This window comes from Peromyscus californicus, unplaced genomic scaffold (genome assembly GCF_007827085.1).
Source record: "Peromyscus californicus insignis strain IS unplaced genomic scaffold, ASM782708v3 Scaffold_20__1_contigs__length_68692818, whole genome shotgun sequence".
Lineage (NCBI taxonomy): Eukaryota > Metazoa > Chordata > Mammalia > Rodentia > Cricetidae > Peromyscus > Peromyscus californicus.
This window is the reverse complement of record NW_026294503.1, coordinates 43,978,390-44,001,591: the sequence shown is the minus strand read 5'-3', so window position 1 is coordinate 44,001,591 and position 23,202 is coordinate 43,978,390. Positions and strand designations below refer to the sequence as shown.

The window sequence follows — 23,202 nt, the reverse complement described above, 5'->3', positions numbered from 1 at the left end:
ACTGCTCCTGGCTACACAGGAACTCTAGGTTAAGTTCAACTTTCCAATAGGGCCACCCATAGGCCCCAGATGCTTAAGGCTGCTGAGGGGAGGGTGCTGGGCCCAGGCCAGCTGTGCCTTAGGGTCTCTCTGCCGGCACCTTGCGTTTGATGAGTGGAAAGCCATGTCCGGGGGCAGGTGGTCTCATGGGCTTGGCTCCTTTGGTGGCCTTCCTTACGGTTGGAGATGCAGAGGGAGATGGCTTCCGGTTGAAAGGATTCTCCTTGCAGGAAGACTGAAGGTAGAGACATGACAGATGGTTAAGTCTGAGAAGTCTGATCATACAGGAATACGGGAAGCAGGCCAGGACCCAAGTGGCAAGAGGAGGAGGGCCCAGGCAAGAACAGAATCCCCCAAAGTTCCGTCTCTCCACACTCATTCGGCAAATGGTTCCATTTCCAGAGGGCTTCCCCAGTCTCATTTCCCACACCTTACACATTTTCTGCTCAAGGGCATGGCTGGGTGAGAAGTTTCTATCTGAGCCCAGTGTGGTAGTGCACCTTTAATCCCAGCACTCAGGAGGCAAGGGCAGAGAGATCACTGTGAGTTCGAGGACAGCCTGGTTTACACAGTGATTTGCAAGACAGCCAGGGTTATATAGTGAGACCTTGTCTCAAAAAAAAAAAAAAAAAAAAGTCGGGCGGTGGTGGCGCATGTCTTTAATCCCAGCACTGGAGAGGCAAGAGACAGGTGAATCTCTCTGAGATCGAGGCCAGCTTGGTCTACAAAGTGAGTTCCAGGATAGGCTCCAAAAACTACGCAGAGAAACTCTGTCCGGAAACCCCGCCCCCCCAAAAAAAAGTAGGAAAGGGGGCGGGTTAAAGGGTCAAAGGGCTGAGCAGGAGATTAGAGGGTGGGGAATTAAAAAGTCAGAATGAGCCGGGCGGTGGTGGCGCACGCCTTTAATCCCAGCACTCGGGAGGCAGAGCCAGGTGGATCTCTGTGAGTTCGAGGCCAGCCTGGTCTCCAAAGCGAGTTCCAGGAAAGGCGCAAAGCTACACAGAGAAACCCTGTCTCAAAAAAAACCAAAAAAAAAAAAAAAAAAAAAAATTAAAAAAAAAAAAAAAAAGTCAGAATGCATTTTATATGTGTATGATAGTGTTCAAAACACAAAACTAAATAAAGTTTAAAAAAACAAAAATGAGTGCTTGCCTAACAAGTGCAAACAAAGCCTTGGGCTCTAGCCCTGGCACCACCTGCACACAGAAGGCTCACTTACTACATGCCCACTTACAGCTGAGCTCGTGCAGAGAGGTTCACCACCCAGCTCCAGGCCACCCATTCCCAGAGTCCCAGGAGTATCCACCACGCGGGGACAGTGGTCAGGCTATGAGGTCAAGGACCCCCACGCTTGACTACACAGTTCCAGTCTTCACAGACACGCTTTCTCCAGGGAAGACTTAAAGGCTCAGAGAGGCACAGCTCCCCCACCTAGGGTCACCCAGCCAGGCAACGCAACAGCAGGATTCCCACCTTCCCTCTAGCTAACAGATGAGAGGCCATTCTCCCCTCCCGACCCTCTCCTGCCCACCACGGACACACTCCCATCCTGGCTCTGCATCTTTCTGTTTCTCTAGAGACCCCTGCCCCCGGAGACTGCCCCCCGACCCCAGCCGACAGTGCCCCTCAGCTTATGGAAAGCAGGTATCACGCCTGAGGCCTCAGCTTCCCTTTCCTGGTGGGGCAGGCTTTGCCCTCATCCAGTCAAGCTCCAAGCTGCACAGAGATTCTCTGAAACAGAAAAAGTGCCCATGCCAGGGCTGGACATGGCCAGACTAGCATTTGGTTTCATGAGGTAGCAGACACAGTGGGCCTGAGACAGAAACAGTATGGCCACCCACAACCTGTTTCCTTCTCCAACTGCTTGACATTCTCTCCTAATCCCAGAGGAGAGCGAGATTGGATCCACTACGAAGACCCTGGGATTCCGCCCTCTCTCTCTGTTCAACACCTAGACGAAGTCCAGGAAAGCCCAAGGCCTCTGAGCCCTTCCAGGCTTTTTAAGCCACAGAACATTCTCAAATCAGTCTCCCACACAAACCATGCTTTCACTGCAAATGGAGATGGGCGAGCTGCAGAGACGCCTTAAGTGGTTAAGAGCACAGACTGCTCTTCCAGAAGTCCACAGTCAGGGTCCCAGCACCCACATCAGGTGACCACCAGACCCCCTGTAACTCCAACTACAGTGGTCTCACACACCCCTCTGCTGGCTACCATAGGCACTGCACTCACATGCACAAACCCATACACAGACACACATAATTTAAAATAAAGAAAAACTAAAATATATAAATAACAGACCTGGGAGGGTGCTTTAAGCTCCCCAAGTCCGTCACCTGCCACCACCCCAGCAAGATGCCCAGAGGCTCTTCAGAACAGTCTGGAAACTTGGCATTACCCAGCAGCTTACTGTCAAAGCATGCATTCTCAACGTCACACAGCAGCCAGCAGAGCTGGAAATACCACACTTACATGAGTAGCTGTGGCCAGATGCCTGGACAGAGGCCCAGCTAGCCCCTCCTCATGCCCACTTTACCTCTGAGAGAAGACAGAGCCTAGCAAGGGTCTAGGGTTTGGGCCTGGTCTGTCCTCCATAAGCATCCCCCATAACCCATAAAAGAGGAACCCAGAAAGGTGTGCATCCTGGGTCCTTAAGCCTGATGGGTGCTAACCTTGGCTCCTACACACTGGTGTGTCTACTTATGGGAGTCATTTCAGAACCTGCTGACCAGACAATGGGCCACGCAAGAACAGAAACCACTAGGCCTGTGTGACCTCGGGACTCCAGGCGTCCCATGTACACAGGAGGTGATCAGCAAGGGTCAGCTGCCTCACAACTTCTTGGCAAGAGCCGCAGTCTCTAGTGAAGGAGTCAGTCAATTTTCTTCTCCGTGCTTCATTCCAGATTACATTCTAGAACAATCCTATGCCTGTCTCCCCACACAGACTGGACCCCCCCTAGAGGACAGACACAGGATCTTAATGAACATGCCCAAGGCCTGGCATCAGTGAAGCCAGAAGGTGGAGGGGTAGACGAGGTGTGGGTGAAGGGCAGAGGGGTGGACAGATCCCACTGTGTCAGTAAACAGGCTGGTGAGCAGACAGACCGAGGGCTGGAGAAACACACAGATCAGGGCCTCGCACAGATGATGATGGCGCGTCCACTCAAGCAGCCAGAAGACAGGCACTCTTGCCCCAAGATGAGCCACACATTCACTAGCTAGAAGGCTGCTTTCAGCACCCAGGGAGCACTCACCTTGATCTGCAGCTGTGGGGATGAGCTCCCCAGGGAAGGGGCAGGGCTTCGGTTTCCAGCCAACAGGAAGGGAGTGGGGGTAGCACCACTGCAGGGCTTGGTGGCCTGGGTACCTGGGCTGCCCCTGGTCCTGGCCTGTGGCACTTGTTCACCACCAGGCTGTCCCAGCTCCCCAGAGGACGATAGGGAAGAGTTGGCTGAGGGGGCGACGGAGTTCCCGGATGTGCCAGGGACACCAGGCACGTGCACCGCAGGATCTGAGGAGCTCTTGGGTACGGCAGGCGGCTCCGAGGGCTCTGCTCTGGCAGCCGGACTGGAGCTCTCGGATGACAGGCTCTCCACGCTAAGGGCTGGTGACGGGGTGGCTGAAGGAGGTTCCGAGTGGGACAGGCGGGAGGCGTGGAGAACTGGGGAAGCAGAATAGCAATAACGTTCAAGTGGGGGACAGGACTTTTGTCCTCCCCCAACACATCCTGCTCCCAGAGCCGGGGGTAGCCCTGGACACCAAGCTTTTTCCTTCTGGATGGGCAAGAGGACAGAGAACACTAAACCCAAGCCAGGACCCACGTCACAAAGGCACTCATCACGCCACCAGACCCCATCTTGTACCCATGATGCTCTAGTGTGCTACCTTGTGGGCATACTTATGACCCTTCCACTTCCCCATAAGCCCCATGATCCTCCCACACCCAAGCCCACTCAAAGGCAAGCTGCTGGGGTAGGTGGGGTCTCCAGTACAGGGAAGGCAGGGGAAAGCAGGCTGGCCTTGGCCTCCCACACACAGACGGGAGAGACAGCAACAGCAGAGGGTGGGGGCAGCATCGCTGCAGTCAGGGCTGGGCCAGGCACTGCCAGGCACAGCTGCATCCTTCTGCAGATGATATGGACCGTGCCTCCAGGGCCATCATCGTGCTTCCCGGATGAAGCCACAGACTCGGGAAAGGATCCTCCTCAGTTAGGGTCACCCTTAAACACAGCTTTGTCCAACTTCAGAGCTCATGTCCCCATGACCCCAAACCCACCCAGCAAGGGGACCCAGGGCATAGGCCACCAGAGCATTGGCCTGTCATTGCTCCTAGCAGGTGCTTGGTCCCACAGAGCTCTCAGGCACACCCCTAGGAGTGGGAAGGGGACCAAGAGTTGAAGACAAATCTGAGGTTAAAACCAAAACATACAGCGTGCTGGGGTGAAGGGACTGCAGGGAGAGGAGAGGCACAGCACCTGGAGCTGACCCCATCTCATACATGAGGAGACGAAGGCCAGATCAGGGAAGGACCAAGCTCTAGAGAGCCAGGTAGGAGCCAAGCTGCTCAGTGGCTGGGGAGACAGACAGGGAGGCAGGGTTCAAGTTACCTCTTGCCTCATGCCTGTCAGAAGCCCCGTGTGGAGCTTGCCACACACCTCCCTGACTCCCTCGCTGAATGAGCATGAACAGAGAGTGTTAAAAGCTGGGGCTCCCATTCTGCCCTCCACTGCTCCAGCGCTGTGGAGTGCCTCCCCTGTGAAGTGGCAATAAGCCACCCCTTCCAGGAAATGGGAGCTCATGCACCCCCAGTGTACGAAAGCATGAAGAAGCCCCCTGCACCCCCAGACTCAGCACTCACCAAGTGGGGAAGCACTGGGGGCTCTTGGGGCGGGGCGCTTCTTTGTCTTGGGGCTGCTGGTGGGGGTGATGCCGTACCAGGGGTGCAGGGACTTGGGTGTGGACTCTGGCGGGGCTGGGGCAGGGCTTGGCACTGCAGGGGCTGGCTCTTCTTCCTCCTCGTCCTCCTCAAAGGGGTTGTAGGGCTTGGGCTCTGGCCCAGCTACTGGGCTCTTCTGGGTCCTTTGCCTCCAGGCCTCCATTCTCCACCTGTCTGCCCGGCGGCCCAGGACTGCTGCTGCTGCTGGGGGGCAGCGGGGCTGGCTTCTTCTTGGGCTCTGTCTGCACCAGTGTGATCCATGGGGGGTCCTTCCTTGGTGCTGGCGTCCTGGAGGGAGGCCACGGCGAGGGGTCAGCCTTCTGCTCTTTAGGGAGTTCCGGTCTGTCCCAGAGGAGGGAGAAAAGCTGCCCCTCTGTTCTCCCAAGCCTAGCCTCGAGGTCAGGCCAGGAACAAAGCTGAAATGGGTTACGGCATTCACATCCCTATAGGGCAGACACCTTGAAGCCCAGAGAAGACAGGCTTTCAATCGCACAGCTGCTGTCAATCCAGCCCAAAAAAAAAGGGGGGCTGTGTGCCATTTAATGACGTCACCCACCTCTCTCTGCCTCAGGCTCCATGGAGGCTTAACTAACATTCCGTTTCACAGGGTCCAGTGAGCTCTACCATGCTGTCCCCGAGTATGGCCACACACCAGGAGCTGCACAAACATTCACTGGTAGGACACTGTGGCCCGTTACCCCTCCCAGGGCGGCCAGCCTGATGAGGACAGCTCTCGAAGAGCTAGAACCATGTCCTCCCCAGATCGGGGGAGGAGAGAGGCAGGCACAACAGCTTTGCTTTCCCCGGCCTTCCGGTGTCTAGGAACCAGGCCCAGACCCCACGTCATGCAGGAAGAACAGGCTTGGGAAGCAAAGTGACTCGAGAGGTGGCTGTCCCCTTGGAGCACAGGCCAGGCAGGTTGGGGACATGGCTTTCTTTCCTCACTCAGAGAGGAGCCTCCCTGTGGGCCCAGGAAATCCTTTCCCCATCTGGGCCCTATAAACCCCCACCCCCCCACTGAGGCCTTTCGGGGGCCAGCATACCTCTCTGCCAGCTTGGGCGTCCCTCTTGGCCTGGGAACAGGGGGTTCCTGCAGTCTTCCTAGGCGTGAAAGGACAATGAACAGGCCTTCATGGACTGCGGAGGGGCACCGAGAGCCAGCCACAAGGAGTGTCCTTGTGCCCTACCTAGCAGGTCACAGACGGGGTGACCACAGCCCCTCCTTGCCCAGGCCTCAGGGAGATTAGATAAGGTAGGAGGTGAGTAGGAGAATGGTCAGTCAGAGGCTTCTGACAGGCCCAACTGCATGTTAGCTGCAAAATCCCAACCCAAATCCCCTCTGTCACTTACTCTATACCAGGGTATCTACCCAGGTGCCACCTCCACCTGGAAGCCTCCCTTAACTCCAACTATCTGAACCCCACAGCCTCGGCTTCCTTCCATCCACCCCAGCTGTGTGTCTACACTGCGCCATGTCACTTATGGCTACCTCTGCCTGTCACCCTTGCACACAACAAGGTCCAAACATGATCTGTGTCCCTGGTACCCCCATCCTAAGCCAGCCTCCAGGAATGCTGAGCAGATTCAAACACACAGAGCGTTCTGGCACAAGTCCCAGGATGCTCTCTCCCTTGGGCCTTCCTTGCCTTCCCTGACCGAACGATAAGGGATGCTCGGCATAGCTCAGGTTCCCGTGAGCTCCCGGCACACATGGAAGTCATCCAAGAATAGACCGCAGACAGCAGACCAGGAGTCCCCACCGCAGTTCCGATGTGTTCAGAGGCCCTGACCCCACTGGCCTCCCCAGGCCCCTTAGCTCTCCCTAGACAGATAAAAGGCACACACACGGCGGGAGTGGGAAGTTACCTGGAGCATAGCTGGGGATGAACCAGGACACATAGGAATGACACCAACATGCACAGTCCCAGAGACACTCAGAACACATCTATGTGTACACTTGCTACATTCCAAACCACGAGACAGAAACAAGACACACACACGGGACACACACACACGGGACACAGGTGGGGCCGCGGTTTGAGCTGTGCCAGTCTGGAGAACAACATGGCATGCAGGCACAGGTGACTGGCACACGCACAGGTGACATCACAGAGCACACACAGGTGCCAGCTCAGAAAGCAGTTCACAGGGCTGCAGAGACGCCTGCCTCAGCAGGTAAGAGCACTGCTGCTCTTCCAGAGGACCTGAGTTCGGTTCCCAACCCCCAGACGCGGTGGCTCACAACCGTCTGTAACTCCAGCTCTAAGGGATCCTATGCCCTCTTCTGGACTTTGGACTTTATGGGCACCTACAGTCACAGGCACACACATATACACACAATTTAAAATACATCTTTAAAAAAAAGAAGGGCCGGGCGGTGGTGGCGCACGCCTTTAATCCCAGCACTTGGGAGGCAGAGCCAGGCGGATCTCTGTGAGTTCGAGGCCAGCCTGGGCTACCAAGTGAGTTCCAGGAAAGGCACAAAGCTACACAGAGAAACCCTGTCTCAAAAAACCAAAAAAAAAATAAATAAAAAAAAAAAAATAAAAAATAAAAAAAAGAAGGAAAGAAAGCTGATACTATTCCTGGAACACAAGGCTATTTACACGCCCACAGGAGGGAAGACATTCAGCCAGCATGCCCTGTCCAGCTGTGCCCTCACTCACCATTCGAAAGGCCGGTGCTGACACCCTGCTCCGCCAAGCCATCCTGCTGCAGGCTAGACCGCGGCCGTGGTGTTGGGGGCGTCAAGGCTGAGCTCTCAGAAGCCTTCCTGGGGGCAGGTGTGGGCCGGCCAACAGGGGGACTGGCCAACTCCTGGGGCTTGCTGGGAAGAGGTGGCTTGTTCAGGGTCTGGGGCGGTACCTCGGAGCTGGCCTGGAGCCCATCTGCCTCAGCGGCGGCGACCGCAGCCACACTTGGGCTAAGGTCACTCTCCTCATCCTTGGCTTCTTCTGCTACCTGCTGCTGCTTTCGCTGTGAGAAGGGCCTAGCTCCGGACCGGCCTCCCGGACCCAGCCTGGAGCAGCGTTCCACACACACAAAGGTGCCTTCCTTGGGCCCGCTGCTATAAGAGCCTGGGAGCAGCGTGCTGGAACACTGCTGGCATCTGCAAAGACAGAGCAGGGATTCCCTTAGCAGGGCATATCGGCCAGGCCCTGGGTAAGTCCCCCCATCAGAGACCAAAGTGACTCCCTTACCCCCTCCTTCAAATGCCAGGCCCACCCTGGCTCGACACCCTGGACTTTCCAGAAGAAAAAGAACATGGCAACGGTCAGAATCAGAGGGGAACAGTAAACCACAGCAAATTAGAAACAGGAATTGTGAAACATGCTCTGCTGCAAGGGGAAGAGGTGAAAGTGTCCCGGGGTTTGCCCCAGGGGAAGATGGCCACTAGCCAGTGACTCAGGAAATCAATGTGGCTCCCTACCTACCAGGTTTGTTTTAAGTTTTTGTTTCGCTTTGTTTTTCAGGGCTCGGAACCAAAGCCAGAGCCTCAAAAAAAAAAATGCTCAACACTGTGTGCTCCCCTTAGGCCGCAGCCCAAGGTCATTGGTTTGGGGGTGGAACCCAGAGCCTTTGAATACTGGATAAGCACTCCACCACTGAGTCACTCCCCACCCCCACCCCCCACCTCCCACCTCAGGCTGGCTTGCTCTTAAAGGACTAGAATAAAATACAATAGATCAGAGTGACTCCTGTGAGGCTGAATGCAGCTGCAGGAGGCTCTTGTACAGGCCATGCGTCTACTGACGTCAGTTTCATACCATGGATGTATACCTAGTAATATCAAATGTGTGGCTGGGGAAGGGTTTACTTTTTAAGACATATTTATTTATGTGTTGGACTGTTTTACCTACATGTAGATCTCTATGCACCACATGTATACCTGCTGCCAAAGGAGGCCAGTGAAAGCATCAGATCCCCTAGAACTAGATTACAGAAGACTGAGAGGGGCCATGTAGGCGCAGGGAGTCGAACTTGGGACCACAGCAAGAGCAACCACTACTCTTCAGCCTCTCAGATGTACTCTTTAAAAAAGTCAGGGGGCCAGGCGGTGGTGGCGCACGCCTTTAATCCCAGCACTCGGGAGGCAGAGGCAGGTGGATCTCTGTGAGTTTGAGGCCAGCCTGGTCTACCAAGTGAGTTCCAGGAAAGGCGCAAAGCCACACAGAGAAACCCTGTCTTGAAAAACCAAAAAAAAAAAAAAAAAAAAAGTCAGGGATGGTGGTGCACACCTTTTTGTTTTTTGGTTTTTGGTTTTTTTTTTAAAGATTTATTTATTTATTATGTATACAGCATATATGACTGCAGGCCAGAAGAGGGCACCAGATCTCATTACAGGTGGTTGTGAGCCACCATGTGGTTGCTGGGAATTGAACTCAGGACCTCTGGAAGAGCAGTCAGTGCTCTTAACCTCTGAGCCATCTCTCCAGCCCCCTTTTTGTTTTGTTTTTAAAACAGGGTCTCACTTTGTAGCCCTGGATGTCCTGGAACTCACTCTGTAGCCCAGGCTGGTCTGAAACTCACAGAGATCCGCCTGCCTCTGCCTCCCGACTGCTGGGATTAAAGGGGTGCGCCACCATACCCACATCTGGTAAGGGTGGTAAGCACCTTTATCGCAGCATTTAGGAGACTGAGGCCAGAGAAATACCAGTTTCAGGCTAGCCTGGGCTACACAGTGAGGCACTGCCTTTAAACAAATAAATAGACAAATAAATAAACAAACAAATAAGTAAATCAAAAAAAGCACAAAGGAAATCCTGGCTTCCTCAGGTTGGGAGGACAGCTCAGTGGTAGAGTACTTGCCAAGCAGGCCCAAGACTGGGTTCAGTCCCAGCACCACAAAGCCAAAGGAACAACTTGGCATCCCCAGGAAGTCACGCTTAAATGTAAGAAAATTCGGTTTCAACTGAGCTCCAATGACGAGTGGGGGCTGGGCACAAAGCTGCGTGGTGGGATGCTTGCCCTGCATTTCCCCGGGCCTGGGTTCAAGCCTCAGCACCTCAGCCAAGAGGACTGCGGCTGCAGAGAGGGCTTAGCATTTGAGAGCACCTGCTGCTCTTTCAGAGGACCCGAGTTTGGTTCTGAGCACACGCCTCAGGCAGCTCACAACTGCCTGGAACTCCAGCTGGCTTCCAAGGGCATCCCCATATACACGTGGCATCCGCTTCCACAGTCATATACACATACATGAAAATAAATCTATCTTTAAAAAGAATGAGAACAGGAGGGGAATCCTGTGACCGAGTGGGTCTTTTTCTCCTAAGCCACAGACTGTTCCTCTGTAAAGTGAGGACAAGCTGAGTGCTTGGCATGAACAGCCCAGTGGGTGTGAACAACGGCACAGTGGGTGCTGACCCCAAGGGAGCCCCCTCCCAGGGGACGGGAGACGCGCCCTGCCCTCCAGCACTCACCGGAAGCAGTGCCTGTGGTAGAGCCTGCCCTCGGCCAAGTACCGCTGCACCAGGTGCACCCGCTGGCCACAGGCTGCGCATGTGCTGCTGGGGGGCTGCTGTTTGCCCTGCTCGGACAGGCTGTCTGAGGAGAGGTCGTCACCCTGCAGGGAATGGGGCACAGTTACCAGACATGCCGTTCCTGGGTAGTTCCCTCCCCGTCCCCATCCCAGCTGTGTCCCTCAAGGGTACACCAAGCTCCACGGTGCTAACACATGAAGATCAGAGTCCTAGGAGAGGCAGAGGACGGGAGGCGTCGCCTTCTCCCACACGAGGAAGCCGGAGCCCAGAGAGGGGCAACTTTCTCTGCCAAGCCAGTACGGAAACAGATCCGGACTTCCAGCTCCCAAGGAAGGGCTCCTGGTTGTAGTCTTTCCTGGTGGCTGCTCCAGCCAACCTTCCTTTCCTCCGGGTGGCCTTGGCTCTCCAGGAACTAACCCACTGGTGCCAGCCCACTTAGGCTGTCTGGGCACCCACTCTGGGCCTGCTTCTCTCTAAAGCTCATGAAAAGCTGATGCCCTTTGCAAAGGGGACTAACAAGGTGCCTCCCCACTTCTCTACTGAGCGACCTTGGACAAAAGGACTAAACCTCACTGAGTCATTGTTTCCTGTCTGGACAACAGGGCCTGAGAGATTCCGCTGTGGAGGGGGCCTCAGTGAAATCACCCTGAGTGGTTCCAAACTCGGACTCCACGGAGTCAATGGGAATATCCGCATCACTGTGCATCACTGTGCGTGGAGCTCCTGACAGTCCCATGATGGCAAGGACAGCATGTGGCCTGTCCACTCAGCCACAGTAAGGAACGTGACTCACTCAAACTCGGGAGAAAAACATCCAGGCCCCCTGCTACAAAATGGGGCTGGGGGACTGGGAACCTAGCAGGGCAAGAGCAGGGGATGCCCTCTGAACACGGCCATGGCCGACTTCCTCCCGCAACAGTCGCTGTACCGACAGCTGGGCCCCGACAGCTGCGCCCCGACAGCTGCGCCCCTCGCCTACTCTTGCACCCAGGGGTCTGCCTACCTGAGCCTCCTCTCCTGGTTGCACAGCAGGTGATGCAGATGTGGGGGAGGGGGATGCAGGGTCCTTTCCTGGTGTGGGGTGTGGTGAGACAGCGGCTACAAGACAGGAAAGAGCCGGGCGGTGGTGGCGGTGGCGGCGGCAGCGGCGGCGGTGGTGGCGCACGCCTTCAATCCCAGCACTCGGGAGGCAGAGCCAGGCGGATCTCTGTGAGTTCGAGGCCAGCCTGGGCTACCGAGTGAGTTCCAGGAAAGGCGCAAAGCTACACAGAGAAACCCTGTCTCGAAAAACCAAAAAAAAAAAAAAAAAAAAAGACAGGAAAGACCCTGAGGCAGGCACAGAACCTGGAGCCCAGGTAGGTGCCAGCCTACCCAAAGCTCTACCGCCACCACCTCTGGGCAGGACGCTCGGCTGCAGCTATATTCCATGTAAGAGCAGGAAACACGTCCACTTTCAAGCCAGGTGCCAGGGGCAAGGCACTCAGTGAGCCTTGCAGAACCTCCGTCCGTCACAGGGAGCCAGTGACCGACACTGTAAAGGACTGCCTGCATAACCATGGCTGCAGCAGGCCGGGTCCCAGCTTCTTCCCACTCAGGCAGAGGGATGACGCCTGAGTGAAGGCTCAGGGAGGTGGCCTACTCCCCGAGGTCGCCTGCCTGTCTCCAAGTGAGCAGTTGTGACTCTCCAGGAGTCAAAGGAAACGCCACACACATACCAGGGCTTCCCTCAGACCATCTCCCTCCTCCACCAGCTAGTGTCAAGTTGAGAACCTCGTCTGCACCCAAGGAACAAAACAAAACCCAACCTCTAACTTCTCTAGAACTGTGCACCACAAAACAGTCACTATGTGTTAATTTAACCAGTCAAGAATCCAGACAGCTCATCCATAGAGCGCTTGACTAGCATGATCAAGGCTCTGAGTTCAATCCCCAGTGCTGAAAATAGACAAACAAGGTATGCACATGTGTGTATGTGTGGTGCACACCTGTAATCCCTGTATCTGGGATGCTAAGACCAGATTGTGAATTCTGAGCTAGTCTGGGCTACAAAGCAAGACCCTGTCTCAAAATTAATTAATTAATTAGTTAATTAATTAAAGGGCCAGCGAGATGGTGCAGCAGGCTGATGATTTGAGCTCAATCTCCGACACCCACATGGTGGATGGGCAGTATGTGTGCACACAGACAAACTAAATAAATAAATGTGAATTTTTTTTATTTTATTTTCCTTTTTTTTGATGGAGGAAGTTTCAAGACAGGGTTTCTTTGTGTAGCCCTGGCTATCCTGAAACTAGCTCTGTAGACCAGGCTGGCCTCAAACTCACAGAGATTTATACTGCCTCCCACATTCTGGGATTAAAAGTATGTGCCACCACTGCCAGCTTAAAAAAAAAAATGGCTCTTACAGAGGACCTGGCTTGACCTTTGTCGGCACCCACATGGCAGCTCACACACACCTGTAACTCCAGTTCCAGGGGATTCAATACCCTCTGGTCTCCTACAGGATACTACACACACATGATGCAGAGATATGCTCAGGCACACACACACACACACACACACACACACACACACACACTTTCAACTTGCCCAGAAAGTACAATACAGGACCATCTCTAGGGGAGGGAACACAGGGTTAGAACACATCACAGCGGGTGGCGAATGGGATAAAAATGGTTTGTATCTAGGGGCCAACTGATAGAAAAGATACAAACTTTATCAGTGAAACCCCACAGGACACCCCCACCTGGCAGGCAGGCCTAGGAAGTGACTTCCGGGAAGGACTTAAGAGTGATACCTGATTGGTTACAAAGACACCGGGAAATAAAGTGAGCATGACAATACGTATCTGTAACTCTCGATTAGAAGGCGAGGAAGAAGCAGCCTGAGTTTCAGGCTAGCCTGGGCTACATGAAGAGACCATCTGAAAGGGGTTGGAGGAGGAAGAAGGACAGAGTAGAGCAGTGAAGCCTGGGAAACAGGAGGACTTGTGATCAGGGTCACACAGTCCACTCATGGACCCTGACCAGTATGCAAGCGACACTCAATCAACAGTACAGACTCGCATGCCCTTCTCCTACGGCAGGCTTGCACCCAGTAACACCACAACTAGAAAACACCCTCAGGTCAAAGCTCATCTTTTCTGAATCAACACACAGCACCCTGTAGATGTTAGTCATTTCCCAGACTGCGAAAGTCACAGTCCCGAAACCGTACCACCCAAGCTGGGGACCCGTAACAACAAGCATCCTGAGTCCTAAACCAGAGAGGGCAAACATGCTCTGCACACACCCCTTTCACTCCTCAGAGCAACCCTGTGAGGTGGGCTCTAGGCACAACCCTATCCCAAAGAGGAGACCAAGGGGGGGGGTGTTAAGAAATAGGCCCCCGTTACTCACAGACTAAAAAAGCAAAGAGAAAAGTCTGAGGCCACGTTCTTATCTCTACTGAAGCTAGACTCCTTCCCACTAGTGGCTCCGGGGTCTTCCAATGCAGCTGCCCTTGGCATGTGCAGATAACAAAGTTCCAGCATGCTCCAGCCAGCTACATGCATCCTCCATACACGTTTTTTTTTTAAACCTAGTTTAAAACTGTAAGGTTTTCTTTTGCATTTGATTACGTGTGTATGTGTGTGTCTAAGTGTTTCTTTGTCCACATGAGTGCAACACCCACGAAGGCTAGATCTCTGGAGCTAGTTACAGGCAGTTATGAGCTGCCAGGCATAAGTGCTGGGAACAGAACTCAGTCTTTTTTTTTCAAAACAGGGTTTCTCTGTGTAGCCCTGACTGTCCTGGAACTTACTTTGTAGACCAGGCTGATCCGCCTGCTTCTGCCTCCCAAGTGCTGGGATTAAAGGTGTGCACAACCACCGCCCAGCTCTGAACTCAGTCTTTATTAATAATTGAACCATCTCTTCAGCCCCTAAGATTTTAATGTTTATGTACTTTGGGGATAGGGAGCTTGAAAGTGCCGTGGTGCACAAGCGGAGGTCAGGAGGCAAATTTCAGGAGTCAGCTCTTCCCTTCAACTGTGTAGACTCTAGGAACTGAACCCAGTCATCAGCCTTGGCAGCAAGGGCCAGCTCAAAAACTGACTTTATTTTTTCTTAAGACAAGCTCTTACGTCTCCCAGGCTGTGTAGCTGACAAGGACTTTGACCTTCTGGTCCTCCTGCCTCCGTCTCCCAAATGCTGGGAATACAGGCGTGTGTCACCACCACTAGTTTACATGGTGCTGGGAACTGAACCCAGCCTGGGCTTTATGCACGGTGTGCAAGGACTCTTCGAACCAAGCTCCATTCTATGCATGGTGTGCAAGCACTCTGCCAGCTAAGCTCCATTCTATGCATGGTGTGCAAGCACTCTTTGAACCAAGTTCCATTCTATGCATGGTGTGCAAGCACTCTTCGAACTAAGCTCCACTTTATGCATGGTGTGCAAGCACTCTGCCAGGCTCTAGAACAGTATTTGTTGTTGTTTTTTCTCTTTCATTTTTTTGAGACAAAGTCTCACATTGTAGCCCTGGCTGACCTAGAACTCCCTTTGCAGACCAGGCTGGCCTTCAACTCACAGAAATCAGCCTGCCTCTGCCTCCTAAGAGCTGGTATGCAAGGCATACACAACCATACCCAGCCTTTTTTAAAAACATTTTTTATTGTTATTTAATTATGTATGCATGTATGCCTGTTCATGCCTGATGCTTGCAGAGATCAGGAGAGCATCCACTCCCCTGGAACTAGAATTATAGACCGTTGTGAGCCTCTATGTACATGTAAGGTGCTGGGTCCTCTGAAAGAGCAGACAGTGCTCTTAACCACTGAGCCATCTCTCCAGCCCCACCCCATCCCATTTAAAGAGACAGACTGGATTCTCCCCACACAGAGCAGATGCAGTAAACACGACCCACGTGGGCTATTCAGGGCCTGGTGGCAGCAACTGCCCCGTGTAGGCCTCGGGATTGTTTAGCTTTTGCACTGTGTTCTCGAGTCCCTTGCTTCCCCTCTCTGGACTCACTTCCCCTCTGCAGAAAGGAGCTGTCTGTCCCCAAGCTGTCCTGGGACACTCAGCAACCTGACAGGAACCGAGAGGAAGCCTGTCCCTCCAGCATACACTCTCTGACAGTGTCTCTATTCTCAAGCCGAGGAGGCAGGCTCTGCAAAAATGCTGGGCTGCAACAGCCCAGAAGAAGAGAGCAGCGTGGCAGGAAGAAAAAGCCCTGGGAAGTGCCAGACAGGAAGTGCGGTGGGTGAGGGGAGGTGAACTCCCAGAAGAGCTCACCTGGGCTTATTATTGCCTCTAGCCCTGCCCCCCGCCCCAAACACACACACACACACACACACACACACACACACACACACACACACACACACACAAGGCAAAGCAGGCAGGGTCTGATTCTGGGGCCTTGGTTGGCCTCAAACTTGAGGTAATCCTTCTGCCTCAGCCTCCCAAGTATGGAGATTACAGGTGTGAGCACCTCACCCAAGCCAATGCTGTTTAATATATGAACTAGCGAATCTACGGCCAGTGAATAAATGACAGGCTGTTTGTTTCCTGGCGATTTTTTTCCTTCTTTTTTTTTGGTTTTGCTTTGTTTTTTTGAGACAGGATTTCTCTGTGTAGCCCTAGCTGTCCTGGAACTCGCTCTGTAGACCAGGCTGGCCTCCAACTCAGAGATCCACCTGCCTCTGCCTCACATCAGAGACATGTGCCACTGCCGCCTAGCCATCCCGGCTATTTCTCTACAGCTCAGAAAAGAAGTCGACAGCCCAGGGCAGCCTCCCTGAAGGGTGGGGTCCCCTCTCACCTTGGCCAGAACTGGTGAAGTGGTTGTAGTACTGGGACACATAGGTCATGATGCTGAGACAGTCGGGGACACTCATGGAGACCATGTCACTGGGGTCCAGGAGAGCAGGGATCCCCAGCTCTTTTTCAGCCACTTCAAAGGCCTAGGGTGGAAGCAGGTACAAAGGTGGGGACAGGAGCAGCCACCGTGAGGAGGGGACAGAGAGACGGCAGTTAGTGACTACTTCCCACCCTGGGACCAGCTCATTATGAGGGGACGCGGTGACTACAGTACCATCCCCACATGGTGGCCTGAAGGGCACCCATGGGAAGAGGTGAGAAGGGGGGAGAACCAGGGCCTCCTCTAGGACCTGCACCAGCCCCCTTTCCAAATGCAGTGGCCCTCTGTGACCACCGCCCTCCCACCGCACACAGCCCTTTGGGCTCCCGTCCGTCTGAGGACTCACCAAACGGTTATTCTCGAAGACATTTTCCTTGGAGAGAGACTGGAAGTCGCTGCAAGAGACAGGAGGACTGGTCAAGAGAGGAGATGGGCAGGGTCAGGAAGGAGGGCGAAGAGGTGATCTTATCCTGACAGGACCAGCCTGGGCTCTGTAAGATGTGGGAGGGCGCCTGAAGAGGAAACTGAGGCTGTAAGCCCTGACGGAGCGGTCACTGTCCTCTGGAAGCAGAGTGAGCCTTTGGCCCCCGAAGGCACCTAAGCAAGGCCTGAGAAGGGGTGGGCTCAAGCCAAGCTCCAAGTCAGGGATGGATTTCCAACTCTTCCCCAGGAGGCCTTCTCCTCAGGCAGTGACCAAAAGGGCCAACTATGCATACGGACTTGCAACCATGCAGACGTGCAACGTGGGCATTCCCATGCAGGGGAGCCCACACTTGCCAGCAGCTCATCTGACAGGTGCTCACCCCATTTTACAGAAGAGGATGCTGCGATTCACGAAGGGAAGCTAGGCAGCCCTGGGAAGCTACACTTTTGGAACTTCCACTGAATGCCACAAACACAAGCCACACCAAGCACAGAACCCAAAACCCCATCCAACTCCAGGAGGAATGGTCCCTTTTTGTTGTTGTTTTGTTAAATTTGCATTATTTATTTTTGTGTGTATGTGTGCATAAGTATTTTCTTGTTTATTTAATATACATGTTTTCCAGCATGTATGTCTGTATCCCATGTGCCTGCCTGATGCCCAAGGAGGCCAGAAGAGCATTGGACTCCCTGGACTACAGTTGTGAGCCGCCACATGGGTGCTGGGAATTGAACCCAGTTCCTCTGGAAGAGCAGCCAGTGCTCTTATTATCCACTGAGCCACCTCTCCAGCTCCCCCTAGATGTGTTTCTTTTTTTTTTTTTTTTTTTTTTTGGTTTTTTCGAGACAGGGTTTCTCTGTGTAGCTTTGCGCCTTTTCCTGGAACTCACTTGGTAGCCCAGGCTGGCCTCGAACTCACAGAGATCCGCCTGGCTCTGCCTCCCGAGTGCTGGGATTAAAGGCGTGCGCCACCACCGCCCGGCCTAGATGTGTTTCTTAATGGGGTTCAAACTAGAACAAGTGAGACCCAGAGCAGAAAGGAAGATAACCCAGAGCTGCTAGTACTCAACAGTTGGTCTGTCCCATCAGGCATTCCCGGGGACAGCTTCCTTAGAGGGACTTGTCACTTTCCTAGTAAAGGGCTTCTCGGCTTCTGAAGTGGGGCAGGTACTGATGGCAGGCCCTCTCCACAGGGCGCTGGTGTGGGAAACAGGGGCGCTTGTTGGCTCCATCCATCTGTAGACTAGTGGGCTGGAGCGTGAGCAGGTGGGGCGCCTGTGGACCTGCTCTTTCGGGTAGGCTGTGTGACTGTGGGCAGGTCAGGAACCCTATCTGCTCCCACTGCCCTGAAGACTCAGGAGAGCCTCGGCCCTTGCTCCCAGGCTGGAGTGAGGGCCAGCAGGCTCTGAGAGTGACAGGGGCCTCCTAGACACCGCAAAGTACACAAGCTTTGTCACTGCCTAACAGCGACAAAACTTCATCTGCCAGCTACTTAGTCTCCCTGTGCCTCAGTTTCCCGGTCTGTGACACAAAACACAACTAATGCCCAACACAGGGGATTCCAAAACCAATGACATAAGGGCAACCTGTCTGGACAGTTTGGTTTCCTCAGCAGTGTTCCCATAAGGTGGGGCCACAGTTTGTCCCCACTGCTTCCCTAGGACCCTACACAGTCGCTGGTGTTTAGGAAGTGTTCTTGTCCATGTTTGTTGAAATAATACACAATGAAAACTGTAAAACTGTGGTAACTGGGACTGGGAGGCGGCTCACTTGGGAAGCGCGTGCCACACAGGCATGAGGACCTGAGTTCAATCCCCAGCACCCAAGTAAAAAGCAGGTGTGGAGGGGCTGGAGAGATGGCTCAGAGGTTAAGAGCACCGACTGCTCTTCCAGAGGTCCTGAGTTCAATTCCCAACACCCACATGGTGGCTCACAACCATCTGTAATGAGATCTGGCACCCTCTTCGGTGTACATAATAAATAAATACATCTTAAAAAAAAAAAAAAAAAAGAAGTACCACAAAAAAAAAAAAAAAAAAAAGCAGGTGTGGTGGCGCATGCCTGGGACCCCAGCACTGATGAGGAAGAGGCAGGTATGCATCCCTGAGGCTTGATGGGCAGTCAGAGCCTAGCCTAATTAGCCAGCCCCTGGTCTCAATGAGATCCAGTCTCAAAAAAAAAAAGTGGAATATCATCTGAGGTTGACCTCTAACCTACATACACACATACCAAATAAATATGCACACATACATAAACACACACCATACTACTATTCTTTTCTCAACTTCTTCCATGCCATCTCTGTGCCTAAATACCATCTGAGTTTGGGTCGCACAGATCTTTCTTTTCTGAGAATTTTCAAAGGCCGAGAAAGTTCCACTTGCCTCCAGAGGAAATAAGCATGGAAACGATGCCACATGGGCCCTGGTCTCAAGGGAATCCAGAAAAAGCTGGAGGAGAGAGAAGGGCATGGTCCAGTTCCTCACCAACACAGCAGGAACACCACATACACAAAGACACAGACACACAGACACACAGACACACACACACACACACCGGCCTGGCAGAGCCTGCACCGTCAGAGGCTAGAATCCTCACCCTACCTCTCCTCTTGAACAGATCTGCCCCTAAGTGCTGCGGGAGCAGCTCTGTGGTTGAATGCTTATCTAGCATGCATATGGACTAGGATTCAATCCCTAGCAAATAAATAAGTGGAGGACAGATAAACCTCCACCCTTCTCTGGGCTTTATGAAGAACCTGGCCTCAGTTTCTCTCCCAAGCAATTAGCCTGGTCCAGGCCCAGCCTCCTGTAGCTAGAGTTTTCCTGCCTTGCCCACAGTCAGGACAAATCTTTGTCATCCGCCAGTCCCACAGCCGCTCAGACCCAACCAAGTAAACACAGAGACTTATATTGGTTACAAACTGTATGGCCGTGGCAGGCTTCTTGCTAACTGTTCTTATAGCTTAAATTAATTCTAGTTCTCTGATCTTCCAGTTCACCCCAATAACTGGCCTCAGGTTTGATTTTATTAATAAGAACTTTTAAGATTCCTGCTACAGCCTCCCTAGCAAATGATTGAGTCTAGACTTCTGCTTAGGAGGGAACACCCTTCACATCTGCTTCCTGGACATCTGAGTGACCCCGAGACCTTGAAAGTCCTCAGGTGGGGCCTTGGGGCCTTCTCTTGACCTCTTCCTTTTCCTCAGGATGTCTCCCCTGGAGGCTTTCCCTGGAGGAACCACTGTTAATCACCTCAAACTCCACATGTGCACCAGTATGTAGGGTTTTTTGTTGTTGTTGTTGTTGTTGATTTTGTTTTTGATTTTCAAGAAAGGGTTTCTCTGTGTAGCCTTGACTGTCCTGGAATTCGCTCTGTAAACCAGGCTGGTCTGGACCTTAGAGATCCACCTCTGCCTCCCAAGTGCTAGGATTAAAAGCATGGGCCACCACGCCCAGCTAGTAAGTAGGCTTTTGCCTAGTTGGCTGTGGTCTCTGCCAATCCCAGTGTGTGGGAGCAGTGACTATACACACTTGCTGATTGGATGAGGGGGTTCAGCGGTCGCTCCCACCCCCACCCCCCACTGCCTAATAGCACCTCTTCCAGTGCTCAGCGTTAACTACATGTTTATTAACTCATTTAAAATCTTCACCACAGGGCTGTGAGGTAGGTCTTGTTATCAACCCCACCTTCCAGATGCCCAGAGAACCGGTGATTTTCCCCAGGGCTTAAACATTAGCACCAGCAGCCAGCATTTGGGGGGAGGGGGGGAATTAGCAACCTAGCATCCTGACACTCCTGACACCAGGCTCATCCCCTGCCTCAGGACTAGTCTCCAGCAAAAACAGAAGACCCCAGAGCGGCAGCTCCAAAGCAGGGGCCCAGCCCCAAGCTCTACTCCCCTGCTTCAGTTACCGCTGGGTCCCACACTATACAACCTGGCTCCCTTCTGTATCCACACTCCCCCAAACCCTATCTTCCAGGGCCCCTCGGACACACAGTAGTAAATCAAGCTGGAGTTGGGCAATCCCTTCGGGGGCCCTCCCACATCCTGTCCTATGGAAACAGGTCTGGGAGAGATCCAAAGAGACCCTGAAGGTTCTGAGAGCTGGGGGAGCCCTCCCTAGGGGGCTGTAAACAAGACAGACTCGGGACTCTTCTTCCAGAATTGCTACTGAAACGTGAAGCGAAAGGAAGGCAGACACCAGATGAACGTCACTTTCAGTTTTACGAATAAATCAATCAGTGAACGACGGATAAGAGGTTCCAGGGCTCAGGGAAGAAAGCTGAGGTAGAAGCCCATACAGTTTCCCAGGGGACCCTGCAGAGTAGCTCGGGTAGGAGGGACCCACTTTCCAGCTGGAAGCTACAGATTGGTGGCTGTCAACTGTCCTAGAGTCTTTTCCTCCACGCCTGGCTCCCCTTCTCTGCCCCATCGCTGTGCCCCATTGGGAACGGCAGGGCCACGAGCATACACCTAGTCAGAGTCCTAGCTGAGGGGGTGTTGGGGAGTAGTGTACCCCAAGTCACCCGATAGTCATGAATCTAGGAGCTCTGTGCCAGAAAGAGGGTTAATGCCCTACAGCGGATCAGCCCAAAACGCCTTACGGAGAGGTGGCTCCCCTCCGCCCCTCTGGGTTCTTTGCACTTTAAATGTAAATGACAAAAACCGCTGACGAGAGAATTGAAACTAATGACCTACATTCCCATGGGAGTCCGACAAAATATGGGACTCGGCGAGTCGGATGACAGCTTATATATAGAAGGGAACCGGGCTTAGGCTTCAGGGGTGGGAGGGAGCGACCGGGGAAGTGAATAAAGCTGGCGCCGGGCAGCGATCTCCTAGGTAGGAAGTGATCAGATCAGGTAGGGGCGGCCGCATTCTTTCGGAGACCCTTTCCGGTGGTTGCCCTTACAGATGTAAATTCCTACTGGAAAAATGACAGCCCTCCAGAGCACCTGGGGGTCTGCTCACACTAGCTCGAACTTGGACGCAGCCTATCTGGGGGGAGTGGCATAGTCTGATCCCCGACAGTCAAGTTTGGGGGTACTGTGCTCTGGCGCCAACGGAGGGAGGGAGGGAGGGAGAGAGGATCGGTATGTTTGCTGGAGCCCCTAGGAAGGGGTCAGAGTTCCCTCCTAGAGTGTGGGGGACCGGCTCCCACTTTCCCCCCCGCCCCTGGGTACTCTCGAGGTCAGAGCCTGACACCAGTGGCCCGCGGTGGGGGAGGGGGTGCGCGGGTCTGGGGATCTGGGCGGCCCTGCTCCTCCGCATCCAGGGCCCACGGGTGTGGTGGGCTCCTGGACCTCTCGGGGCGGCGTGTGCCCCCGCGTCACTGAGGGAGGCGGCGGTCCCCAGCCCCGCGCGCTGGCGCTGGCGCTCAGGCGCTCAGGCGCGCAGGCGCGCGCCCGCGCGCGCCCCCCCGGACACTCACATCAGGTCGGGCCGGTGCCGGTGCAGGATGGCGCAGAAAGCCAGGCCGTCCCGGAAGGAGCTGCTCAGGTCGCGGATGTCCACGCCGCGGTAACCCTCGCACTGGCGGCGGCACCAGGCCAGGAGAGCGCCCCGCGGCCCCGCCATGCTGGGGCCGGGCTCGGGACAGCCCCGACTGGGCCAGGGGACTCGGGCTGCGGCGCGTGCGGCTCCGACCCCGGGGTCAGGTGGCACCAAGGCTGGCGCTCGGGCTCCGGCCGGGGCCGGTTTCCGGCTGAGTCTGCGGCGCGGCTCGGAGGTCGGGGCGCCACCGGCGGCCGGGGCGGGGCCTCGGTGTCCTCTCGCTCGGCTCCGGCGCGGCGAAGGCTGCGGACTCGGCTCCCGACCCCGCCCGGCCAGCCTGCCCCGACCTGCCCGCGCAGCCTCCGCCCCGCGTGGCCCGGCTCGGCCGGCCGCCGCTTACTCACCACGGCCCGCTCTGCTCATTGTGGGCCGGCCGCGGGCGCCCACCGCCTCCGTCCCCGCCCTCGCTCGCCCGCCCGCCCGCGCCCGCCCGCGCCGCGGGGGAGCGCGAGGAGGAGGAGGAGGGGGCCCCACCCTGCGGCCCCGCCCACGCCGTCGAGCCCCTTCCCCGGAAGGGCGGACGCCCCATCACCCCTCTTCTCCAGACCGAGGCACCCCTTCCCAAGGGGAGCCCCTCCTGGCAGCGGGGACAACCCATCGCCGACTAGCCCCTCCCCATCGCCACCCGCAGACACCCCAGGCCCTCCTACCCTAGAGGCGGGACACACTCGCGGGCCGCTAAGCCGGCCTCAAGCTCACCCCCCAGAACCTGCAGATCCTCCTCACAGCCTTCTCTGAACCACACCCACCCCCAGTCTGAAAGAATCGAGCCGCTTTCCCAGCAGATCCCAAAACTCCATATGGTCACCAGATTCCTTCCATGCCTCACCACTTTACAACACCCCGATCGCTCGTCCCTCCACGC

General features: G+C 54.6%; 1 protein-coding gene across 1 annotated transcript in view; it reads right to left on the bottom strand.

Annotated features, from left to right (window-relative positions):
• Micall1 (MICAL like 1) overlaps nt 1-22,664 on the bottom strand; it is a 29,042-nt gene extending 6,378 nt beyond the window's left edge. The window contains 11 exon segments of the mRNA XM_052748321.1: nt 140-274; nt 3,296-3,702; nt 4,900-5,125; nt 5,127-5,265; nt 6,021-6,078; nt 7,644-8,086; nt 10,395-10,537; nt 11,458-11,552; nt 16,259-16,400; nt 16,704-16,752; nt 22,216-22,664. Coding sequence (XP_052604281.1) covers nt 140-274; nt 3,296-3,702; nt 4,900-5,125; nt 5,127-5,265; nt 6,021-6,078; nt 7,644-8,086; nt 10,395-10,537; nt 11,458-11,552; nt 16,259-16,400; nt 16,704-16,752; nt 22,216-22,361 — 1,983 coding nt within the window. The 5' untranslated portion in view covers nt 22,362-22,664.
• Between the last annotated feature and the right edge of the window lie 538 nt (nt 22,665-23,202).